This window comes from Tenrec ecaudatus, chromosome 17 (genome assembly GCF_050624435.1).
Source record: "Tenrec ecaudatus isolate mTenEca1 chromosome 17, mTenEca1.hap1, whole genome shotgun sequence".
Taxonomy (NCBI): domain Eukaryota; kingdom Metazoa; phylum Chordata; class Mammalia; order Afrosoricida; family Tenrecidae; genus Tenrec; species Tenrec ecaudatus.
Genome location: NC_134546.1, coordinates 15,298,453 through 15,310,765, shown reverse-complemented (window position 1 = coordinate 15,310,765; position 12,313 = coordinate 15,298,453). Strand labels below are relative to the sequence as shown.

General features: G+C 40.3%; 1 protein-coding gene across 5 annotated transcripts in view; it reads right to left on the bottom strand.

Moving 5' to 3' along the window:
• Positions 1 to 12,313, bottom strand: part of APLF (aprataxin and PNKP like factor) — an 82,443-nt gene that overhangs the window by 58,129 nt on the left and 12,001 nt on the right. For 4 of the 5 annotated variants that reach the window (XR_012780649.1, XR_012780650.1, XM_075535714.1 and 1 more), the window contains exon 2: positions 4,634 to 4,705. The exons of the other annotated variant lie outside the window; for it this stretch is intronic. Coding sequence is in view for 2 of the 4 variants with exons in the window: in XM_075535714.1 (XP_075391829.1) it covers positions 4,634 to 4,705 (72 nt within the window). In the remaining 2 variants the exon portion in view is untranslated. The remainder of the gene's footprint in view (positions 1 to 4,633; positions 4,706 to 12,313) is intronic. 5 annotated transcript variants of the gene reach the window in all.

The window sequence follows — 12,313 nt, the reverse complement described above, 5'->3', positions numbered from 1 at the left end:
TTGGAGAATATTAGGCTAAGTGAAGTTAGCCAAGCACAAAAAGCCAAGTACAACATGAGTCCACTGAGTTAAGTTCAAATAGCAGAACAGGCATAAGGGAAAACACACACCTCACACAATTCCTGGGCCAAGGATCAGATATTCCAGCAAGAGCCAAACCAAACCCAATGATTCACACATCATCAACAGATGCAGAAAGCACCTGTGCTGACAGACCCCTGAACCCCCCCCCCCATATGCCTTTACGGCTCACAGAGGGGTGGGGGAAGGAAAATGAAGATATGGGGGCCAGGACACTAAAGGGAAGGTGTTGTTTATGTCTCCACAGGAAAGGGAGAGCGAGAGTAGACCTCATTCCAGCGGGCCAGTCCATGAGGGCCACGTTCCTGAGTGGAGCAGCTCTTCCAGGGATGACTGCAGGGCTGCTATCAGCTGGAGATGTGACATCCCCTCCCTAGATGACAGCGCTGCAGAGAGCAGCCCTGAAGATACAGCTCAGGGAGAGGGCCATGTGCCCCGCCCACATGGGGGCAAATCAAGAGGGGAGTGCAACAGACCAGTGATGGGAGTGAAGCCGCGAAGTCTCCAAGGAATCCCCATTGTAGACTTCTGACGGAGCGGGGGAGGGGGGGGGGAGACTGCTCCATCCCGGACTGCAGGAAGGCAACGTGGACTTATAGGAAACTCGTCTTTAATAGGAAACTCGTCTTTAGGACACAAATGAGACTCTTAGGTCATGATCCCTGTTAGACTGGTGGCTATCTGCATGCTGTTGTTGTTTGGGGGTATAGTTAAACACGTGGCCATGCACCAAAGAAGCAACAAAACCCACATAGAAGCATTCCAGCCTGTGTGATCATGAGCTGTCAGTGGGAAGGGGTATCAGAAGTTCAAAAAACATGCAACCAAATAGATATGAAGGGGAGTGGATGTAGGTGAGACCCTAAGTCCACCAGCAAGACAAGTGGACAGTTTCTCTTGGAAGGGCCTCATGGAATGCAGGATAAATCCAGAGTATAGTATGGCGCTGATGAACCACATAACTACCCTCCAGTTCTTTAAGATTTCTTCCCCTTACTATTAGGGTCCTTATGTGATATACCCCATTAATCATGTTAGATTTGTGTATGTTCATTTGTACTTTCAAGATCATTTGGTACATGGTAGTCAAGATAGATGATCCCTCAGATACAGTGACTGGAGTAAGGGTTCTCTGAGGGTAAGGGAAGTGAGAAGTGGGGGGTTGGGGGACGGGGAAGTTGATTGCATTGATGATTATATAACCCTACTCGATGGGATTAAACAACAGAACTGTATGGGAAGGAAAGGGATATATTGGAATGAATAAGATGTCAAAAATATTTTTAATTGCTATTTTGAAAGAGTAAATACAAATTAATGATTATGTGGATATCAAATATTTTAAATATTGTCTCCTTATTTTTTCTTCATTATAGTCTTTTGATAAACAATTAGTCTTAATTTTAATGTAATTGACTTTTGTCTGTATTTCCTTTATGATTGCTGCTTTTGTGTATTGTTCAAAAACCCTTCCCTACCTGCCATAAGCTCATAAAGTTTTTTTAGTATATTATTTTCTAAGAGTTTTATAGTTTCAGCTTTTACATTTAATCTACCTCAGAATGATTTGGGGCATGGCTCAAGAGAGAGCTCCAGTTTATTTTTTTCCTGAACAAATAACCAACCGTGCCAATACCATTTATTGGAAAAATTGCTCTTTCCTTACTGATATCAGTTCTGGAAGTTCCTAAAATTAATCAGAAAAGACAGAATAGTAATGTGGATTTCCCTATATTCTTTTTCAGGGCCCTGGTGGTGTGGTGGAGTACGCACTGGATTATTAACTGCAAGGTCAGAAGTTTGAAACCATCAACCATTCTAAGGAAGAATAATGAGGTTTTCTACTCCCATAATCAGTCTCAGAAATCCACAGGGATAGTTCTACCCCACACAGTTACTATTAGTCTGAATCAACTCGATGGCAGTGAGTGAAAGATATTATTTCTCTACTCTCAGTTTCGTAACACGATAAAACAAAAACTTCAAACTTCTTTACACCATGTTGGTTCATTGCAAACATGTTAAGAAACTGAATGCTGAAAAAATTACATAATTTTACATACTCCAAAATGCCCCTGTGTTAGGTGGGGGTTCTCTTGGAGGAGCAAACCCTGTGAAGCAGACCAAAATGCCAAACTCACTGCCATCAAGCTGGTGCTGACTCATAGGGACCCTGTAGGATAGGACAGAAAACCTAGTCTTTCTCCTTTAAAATGGCTGGTGGTTTTCAATGGCTGACTTTGCAGTTGGTAGCTCAGCTTGTAATCTACCATGCCACCAGAGCTAAATATATACAGAGAGATTTATTTCAGGGAAATGGCTCATACAATTGCAGAGGCTGGCAAATCCAAAATCCATAGGTCAGTGGCATGCTAGTAAGTCCAAAGTCCATAGGTCAGTGGCACACTGGAGGTTTCTTCTGACTCATGAGGGCTGTAACAGGGGCTGACTGCTTACAAATCTTCAGATCAGGCAGTAGAGACTGCTGGCGGCCAGCTTCTGTAATTGTGGGAGTTAAAAAAATCTACAATCTGCAGAGCAGGTGGCAGGCTGCTGGCTCATCCCAAATACCAAAAGTCAGAGAATGACTGCAGACTGAATCAAGAAGAAAGTGAGTGAAAAAAAAATAATAAAGTGAGTGTAAGATATGACAAAATATTAATGTATAAATTATCAAGGGTTCATGAGGGAGGGGGGAGCAGGGAGGGATGGGGAAAAATGAGGAGCTGATGCCAGGGGCTTACGTGGAGAGCAAATGTTTTGAGAATGATGAGGGTGATGAAGGTACAAATGTGCTTTATATACATTTATATACAACTGATGTATTATGGATTGTGATAAGAGTTGTATGAGCCCCCAATAAAATGATTAAAAAAGAAGAAGGAAGTGAGAGTGAGCCTTGCCCAAATACCCATTTATATTGGATGCAGACCACAAGCCCAAAGAAACTCCCCTTTCAGTGGACTGGCAGCTCACATCAAATCACCAAATGGAGGCTGATTACACAATACTGGCCCAAGAGCTGAACAACATGGCTGACACGAGTTGACACAGGACCATTAACTGTCATCAACCCTAAAAAAAAATGTCTTGTACAGTATTCACTGTAGCATTTATTCAGACATGGTGGCCTAGTGGGTTATATGTTACACGCTAACCACAAGGTCAGCAATTCAAAACTACCGGCCATTCAAAGGGAGAATGATGAGGTTTGCTACTCCCCAAACGGTTAGTCTCAGAAAACCACAGGGGCAGTTTACCCTGTTCTATAGGGTCGCGATGAGTTGGAATTTACTCAAAGGCAATTAATTTGGTTTGGGTCTTGGTTTGGGCATCACATTAGATATAAGGGATATAGATTAAGTTGGTCAGCGTTTCTACACTCATGGAGTTTATGATCTACAGGCCTCGTCTCAGAAGAGGAACCAGAGATAAAAAAAGGAGTGCTGCCTACAGATATTATTTTCAAAACATGAAGATATTTGCAGAATGAGAAGACGAGGCTGAAATATTATTTTTAAATAAGTTGAAATGGGATGAATTCAGCTTTTTAAAAAAATGTTTTCAATACTAGAATAAGAAGGATTCTTGTCAAATTTAGGAATGATTCAGCATGCAATAGTAAAAAGAAGGAGCCCAAAATAAGTAACTGCTACATGGAGGACTCCACCACTTCTATGTAAGTCTGTTGCAGGGCGGTGGCTTCTATGTTGCTGTGAGGCTCACCAAGATGGACTGACAAAGTGGCTGCAACAATGGGCTCCGACTTTACACTAAATTTGACCCAGCAGGACCAGGCAGTGTTACATTCTGGTGTAAGGGACACTGAGTCAGAGCAGACTTGGCAGCACCTAAAAACAACATATATGACTAAAATCCTAACAGGCGCGAGGATGTTACATACATTAATGAATTAGCTGCGGGATAACAATTTTACCATCAGCATCTAGTCCAAAGTAAATGAGTCCTCCTATTCGGACACACATGTCATTCTTTTACACAACAGATTATGTAAGAGGAAAAGAATAATCACATGGTACTTATACTGTAAAGCAAGTATTTCATGTTCTAGTCTTAACAGAAATGTTCAAATTAATATTATTTCTAAAATCCTAAGTTCAACAAGTTCTAAATTTTAGAAATATGCAATCTACCCATATAAATACAGAACTTTGTTAACATTCAATCTTTTAATACTTTGGCGCCTACATCCCACCCCCAATCATGTAATAATTATGAACTTTTTATACAATCTCTTGTAATACCCTGCTAGAAACAAAATGATGATGTAAATATGAACTGGTAATCCATCTTTCATTCATACTCTTAACCACTGACATGTAGCAGTGCCCTGTGGGAAAACAGATAATTGTTTACTTAGTCTATATTCTTCAGTCAAATGCTCTACCACTTAGTCTATATTCTATATCTTCTGGAAATGCGAAGGTTCTCTTCTAACACAAATTCCCAAGTACCACTGCCTTAGAAAAGGAGCACTTCTAACCAGGAGCCAAAGAGAGTAAGATATATAAACATTAATTAATGTATTTACCGGTTTGATTCGAAGCTGACCGCCCACCACCTCAAGAATGGCATGCCTTCTGGACACTCTCTTGTCTGTTATCTGGGGAAATATTAGAATTTCAATATGCCGCCTCCTTTAAAATTTTCTTAACATCATTAGTCTAGATATGAGATATATCACTTATTCACCAACTCAATTGAAATGGTTGTCTTTATCTAACACAATAAAACAACTAAGAGTTTCCGGAACCTCCCCAAAGTCATCGAAGAAGAAATGGCAGAGCCAAGATTCAAGTTTGGAATCTAATAAATCCCAAACCCTATATAATGGCTTGCCTTCAAGATACACCCTTAGTGGGGATCCTTATCACTAAAATTCATGAGGGGAAAATCTATATAATATGTACCTATTAGGAAATATTTTTTAAATACTCAAGCATACATAGTATGTTACAATGACAGAATTTTAAAAGAGAGATAGCTAGGCAAAAATGTGACTCCTTTCGGGTCAAGCAAACCTGGACTTGTGCTCAGTAGCAGGCAAAATAACAAGAAGGTGGAAAGGGGTAGTAGCAAAAAGCAAGTATTAACAGTCAAGCAAAGATGATTATTTGTTTTTATGTATCTGTTTCTTATTATTTTGAACCAATAATGTTCCTGTCACACTCATAATCATTTCTGCCTATCAAAGTTCAAGCATCGTATTTTAAGTGCTGAAAATGCCAGTCAAGCATTCTCCACAACTAGATGGACACAATGGTTAAGAGTGCCTTTCTAATTTGTGAGTGACACATAATGGCAACATTTCAAGCACCAAGTTTACTCAATACCATCATTATCTGGCCCAACCATTGTTGACACTATCACTTAAACTCTAGTATCATCCACATCTGGTCTAAAATCATCAGAAAAAGCAGACAACAACAATGTATAAATTCAATTAAACCCATTCTTTCAACAAAAACCTTCAAAAATGTGAAAATGCCTGAAATCAGATTGCTTGCATGTGTGTTCTTGCTATCTCGTGAGGAAAAGAGGTGTGGCAATTAGGTGTTTGTTTTTTGTTATAATCATTTTATTGTGGGCTCTTACAACTCTTATCACATTTGTTGCCCTGATCATTCTCAAAACATTTGCTTTCTACTTGAGCCCTTGGTATCAGCTCATTTTCCCCCTTCCTTCCCGCTCCCCTCGCCCTCCTGTACACTTGATCATTTATAAATTATTTTGTCATATCTTACACTGCACAATGTCTCCCTTCACCCACTTTTCTGGTGTCCATCCCTCATGGAGAAGGTTATATGTATATCCTTATAATAGGCTACCCCTTAGGTTTATCTCACCTTGAAACTCTGTGAAAGTGTAGGGATAAAGGACAACCTATCAATGAGGCCACAGCATAAGAATATCTCCTAGTGGGTGTGGCCTTTTTATCAAAGGCACACTGAGAATCCCCCTCTGGCCCTCTGCTCTCCTCCTCCCTGCGTCTTCCTGTCTGCCTCCAGAGAAGCCCAAGCTGCAGACCCTGGAAGCTGTCGATCTGCTGTCTTCCCGCCAACCTTGGATTCACCCCATTCTGCATCCACCAGCCTATGACTTCCCTGCAGCCCACTTCACCTTTCTGTATCATTGGCCTGCAGCTTCGCACGTCTGAAAAGGGCTCCTGCTAGAATCAAACCCATGGACTTGACTTGGTCGAGGCTGAGATGCTTATAGATAGAAAGCTCTTTCTTATACATATATGAGTGTCACTGGTTTTGTTTCTTTAGATAACCCAGCCTAACACTGATAGTTTCAGTGATGTTACTGTTTTGTTAGTTGACATCAAATCAATTCCAACTCATGGCAACCTAAGTGTGCAGTTGAACGGCTACATAGGATTCTCAAGATTGTGACCTTTTAGAAGGAGATCACCAGCCCTATCTTCTAAGATAACCCTGAACAAGTCTGAACTCCCAAGCTTTTGATTAGTACTTGAGTCCTTAACTGGCACACCACCAGGGCTTCCTAGTACTCGTAAAGAGAAAAAACAACAACGCAGCTCTACATTTAAACTGTGACTATACACTACAGTAACATCAAGCATCACAACAAGAAAATTTCCACAAAAAATGAATTTTCTACCATTTAGCTTTTAGAACATTTTCTAATATTTAAATATAGGCCTTTATATATGTGTATAACATATCTACTAAAAATGTTAATACATCACCCTATATTAATATATATTATATATGCATAACAGCCACAGTAGCTAGCTCAGAAAGTAATTATAACCTAATAATCTTCTAACTATAAGAAGAGACAGGACAGGGATTTAGCGGTTTCCATATTCTGTTCCTTAATGCACCTTTCCCTCTGTGAGACAAAAGCAACAACAGTTATATGACAGCTCACTTTATCATTTTGAGATTCATTATGTTGCCATAGCTGTTGTTCACATTTTAAGAACTTGGAAGCTGAGGTCAGAGAACTTAGGTCTTATAACACACATAAGGCACATGTTAAATGCTTTGCCGACAGCAGAGCCACTTCATGCCTTGTTTCTAAGTGTACTATTCATGTTATATGTGTAGGCACAGTATTTACATGGTGTTTTATTCAAATAAGTAATACTACAAATCCATAATCTTACTAATAAGAATGAAAAATATTCATATAGAAAGCTATACCTACATGTATCATTCAGAAATAATTTTAAGAAATGTAAATTATTCTGTGGCTAGCAGTAAGAAGGATCTAGTTCTAACTTGAATACTTTAAGATCTCACCATAAATTCAATAATGAAAATCGATTTTCCAATCAGCAGGGCAATAATGTATCTAATATCAAACCATGATATACAAAGATGGTCTCTGCACTAGTACATTTCTCTTTTTAAATATATTTTTGCAGTAAGTCATGAAGGACTTTCCCCAGCTGTCTTTCTTTGCAGTAGGCTTCACTGAAACTAGCAAGAAAAAAGACCAGTTAAGTAAGACAATAAAATGTTTGACAGCTGGAACCTGTGTAAGGTAGAAAGAAGCCTGTCAGAGAAGGAAAGCTCCTCATTTCCACTGGGCGAAACATAGCAAAGTGGTAAAGCATACAGGAGGGCAGAGTTTTGAAAATGTCTTAGTCAAAACCAAACACCTTATGGTAATGAGTTTCTAGGCTTAGGCTCGGTCTTGGGGACATCTAGGTCAATGGATGTAACGCACAAAAACAGTCTTCCATCCTTCGATGGTGAGTAGCTACTGGCATCTTAAAAGCTAGGGAGTAGCCCTCTACGATGGTCCCTCCTCATCCAGAAGGGGGGAAAACAGTGAAGAAAAAGCTACCACTCGAGCCACAGCTTCATTACCTTGAGACCAGACTGGATGGTGCCATGCTGCCATACAGATGCTCTGAATGAGATCAAAAGAGGTCGTGGAGTGGTGACACGAACAAACAAACACAAACTCATAGAAAAGAGCAGACTAACTGATCTGGTAAAGACTGGTAGAGCCCTTAAGAGGGTGGCCCTTGGTTACTTGTCAAGCCTGGTACAGAACCTAATCTCAGAGATCAACTTTTAGCCAAACAATAGACAGATCTATAAAATAAATTAAACCAATGTATTTAGTACAATCAACCATCGGACGCAAAAAGGGCAGTATTTGCCCAGAAATAAAGCTCAAAAGCAGGCAGGAGAATAATAAATCATAAATGAAAATGGAGATCTAGAGAGGAAGTGAGAAAAATACTGTTGCACTAAGTGGTTTATAACCAGTGTCATGAATAAGGAGCCTTGGTGGTGTAATGGTTACTCATTGGGCTACTAACTTTAAGGTCAATAGCTCAAAACCACTAGCCACTCTATGGGAGAAAGACAGGGCTTTCCATTCTCATAAAGAGTTACAGTCTTACAGAATCCCACAAGGGTAGTTTTCCCTGCCCTAGAGGGTCACTGCGAGTCAACATTTACTTGATGGCAGTGAGTTCAGTGACTCATGAAAACTATGATGCATACATCATTGAAGAGAAAATGAATTTGCTCTGTGAACAAGCTACAATATAAAGTTAGAAAATAAACACACAAAGTGGTAAGACTACACAATGTCAAAGGTGGAAAATGTGAGAAAGCCGGGGGGGAAAAGGTAGTCCATTGTGTTCTGGCTCTCATGGGTTTCACTATATAAAGCATAATGTGACCTCTGGAAAATACATGATTCCACGACAGGGTAACTGCATTTCAAGCTGTGCATCTTCAGGATACTGAAATACAGCTTTAAAGTTTAAACAGCAAGTAAACTAAGGGGCCAGTGAATTATTTCATGGGACTTTTCTAGCCTAAGTCTCTAACTCCCACCAAAGACCTTTCTCTGCATGGGTCTGATAAGAAGGTGGAGGAACCTAGTGATAGGATTCACCTGAGTAATTGCAACTAGGGTTCCCTGGATGGCCATCATGTTGTGTATAAAATAAGCCCTCTGAGAAGCAAGACGAGGGGTCACATTAATGGGCAAGAGTCAGGAGGGAAGTTGGTCCTCTGGAGCCGAGGTCCTTGCCCAGAGAACCTCCTGGATCCAGATGACAGCGACACCGTCAGAGGAGCAGCAGCAGAACCAGGAGCCAGGCCATGGAACAGTGGTGGCCTCCCAACCCACGGAGCAAGTTGAGGGCTTTTGTGCAAGAAGCCGGCTTAAATGTTTTAAATGTTATCTTGTAATAAAAAGTTCAAAATAATCTTGAGACTACTTTGCACAGTTGTATAAATTTGAACATTAAATAATTTCTATATCCACCAAAATTGACACAAATAGAGAAACTTCAACTGACCATCCTCAATAACTTAAAAAAAAAATAGAGAAAGTTATCTGAGTTCTCCCACAAAATAAATAAATAAAACATCAGGTCCATTTCCATAGGAAAATTAAATCAAACCTTCAAAGACTAAATAATCCCAATGCTACATAAATTTTTCCAGAAAGTATTTTAAAATGAAATTGATTTCAACTGTAAACATTAATGTAAATATTGTAAATAACTTTTAAAATAATCATGACAAAATTATATTTCTTCCAGGAAAATAAGGATGATTTGATATTTTAAACACCACTAATTTACTCCACTGTATTGATATTAGAGGAAAATTCTATAATTAGCTCCTTAGCAAATGCAGTGTCTTGTAGGGCTAACCACAAGGTCGGTTGTTCAGACCTACTAGCCGTTTCTTAGGAGAAAACTAGGGCTGTCTCCTCCTGTAAAGTTTGACCAGCTCAAAACCCGACTCCGAGGGTGACTCTGAGTCCCTGACAGTGGGTGACAGAGGACCAAAGGTCAACTTATTCCTGTAGTAGGAAACCAAACAAATTCACTACAAAGTTGTAGTGAGAAAATCCTGCCCGATGGAAACCCCGTGTGTTCCCGGGCATGAAGACTTCACAGCAAAAAGATTTCAACTACTCCTAAATTAGTACATAAATATGATCCCAATAAAAATAATGTAAGGTCATTCCCTCTTCCTCCCCAGGGAAAAATGACAATTCACAATCAAATATGTAGTTAAACAGTAGTACTTCAGCACGTGCAGGGACGCTCCATTCACCTAAAATTCCTCACCTTTCACAATGGTCAACCTTCAAAAGCTAATGAAGGCACTGGTGTGTAAGACTAGAATTGAAAGTGTCACTATAAAGTCCTTAAAGAAAAATGCCTAGTCCCTAGCTCTATCTTCTGAAGGGGCCTAGAGGCAATTAAGACTCCATTAGCAATAAACACTTCTAAAGCTCAGCTCTCAGCTTCTAAGTATCATGCTCCACTAAAAGGAATGGGGCTCTTTGGAGAAATGGCTAATTCTAGGTCTGGGGCAGGAAGAGTAAGTGAGCCAGACAATCTCGGGTACACCAGAAAACAAAGAAATGCTCGAAAACATAGGCCTCAGCCGGAAAAGGCTTCCGCTGGCCAAATTAGGAACAATTGGGAATCAGAAACTCAAACCAAACTCACTGCCATCAAGTCAATTCTGACTCACAGTGACCTTATAAGACAGGGGAGAACTGCCCCTGTGGCTTCCTGACACTCACTCTTCATGAGAGTTGAAAGCCTCTTTCTCCAGAGGAGTGGCTGGTGGTGTTGAACTGATGACCATGCAGCTGGCAGCCCAACACATAACAACTATGCCACCAGGGCTCTTTCTTGGGCATCATATAATGCTGATAGTAATCAACTTTAATACATCCATAAATTCACATAGAGAATAAGAAGAGAAGCTTTTACTCATAGAAGAGTGGCCAATAAAGTAGAAGAAACTATAGAAATACAAAATCACTCCCTAGAAAAATCACTACCATGATTTACAGTGACACTTCCAGGTCTAGCCCTGGTGGTGCAGTGGGCTGCTAACCACAAGGTCAGTAGTTAGAGCCCACCAATCGCTCCCCAGGAGGAAGATGCCGCTTTCTACTCCCGTGAAGACGTATACTTCCAGAAACCCACAGGGGTAGTTTTATTCTGTCCTATAAGGTCACGATGAGTGTTAGGATGTGACTACAAATATTATAAACGACTCAGCAAAGGATCAATGGATGTTAACTTTTAGTTGAGCGTGGGAAGCGGGTGTGGGAAGCAGGTGGTGGGAAGCAGACACAAAGTAGCACTCCGCAATTGATTTGCAAAGGAAACAGTATCTTCACTTGGTCAAATGTAGCAACCACCATACTAGTGGAATTACAAAGTAGCAGGACGCACTGCTGGATAAGCCTCCTATACAGTGCTCTCAGTTTGCACCATCTTTGTCAGTCTTGCCACCAAATGCTTCACTTGAATCTAATCATGTGGAAACAATGAGAGAAATTAAAAGTATGGGACAGACTATGAAATGTGTGCCTTAAGTCTTAAAAGCATTCCGAATAAAAGACAGGGAATCACTCTCGAAATGGTATAGGACCTGATGAGACCCGTAAGCTTAAAAAGGAAATTCTATAAAATGTCACACACAACTAGATAAGGAATATTAAATTTCACTGTACAGTTAAACTACCTTGGGTGGGACAGCAGTGTACAGAAATGGTCTTCCATGATAAATTTGATGCATTTCTAGATGAAGTGGCAGAATGCATACAATGTAGCTTCAGATAAGTTCAAGAAGCATATCATTAAAATTCTACAGAGAATGAAAATGTGGCAAAATGTTAAGCATTGGCTAAGCATTAAATGTAAGGCTACACGGGTGTTCCCTGGGGAGCCCCGGTGGTCTAGTGGTTATGACCTGGGCTGCTTACTGCACAGTTGGCATTCTGAAGCCACCACTGCAGGAGAGAGATGAGGCTTTCTCCTCCCATGAACATTGGTCTCAGAACCCACAGGAGCGGTTCTACCCTGTCCTACTGGCCTGAGATTCTCCAAAATACACAGGAGAAAAACAGTTAAAATTTCAAAAATGTTGGTACTTGGAGGGGTAGGCATCAAGTGTAGTAATAAAAAAAATGCTAGCTAATTTGTAATTTGTAAACTGTTTTAGTAAACTAATACATTTCTTTTATATAGAATTTCTTAATACCCTTGGTTTCGACCAGCATTGCACACTGGGAGCCAATCAGTCACAAACTGCCTGCAGTGCTTCTTCAATGTCTACTTTGCAGAGTCTTTTCACCCACCATCTTGCCACCAGTATGCCCTATATTCTTCTATTGCATCTACTTTACCCTTCACCGCCTTGCCTGAATTTTCAACGCCTGACTTAGA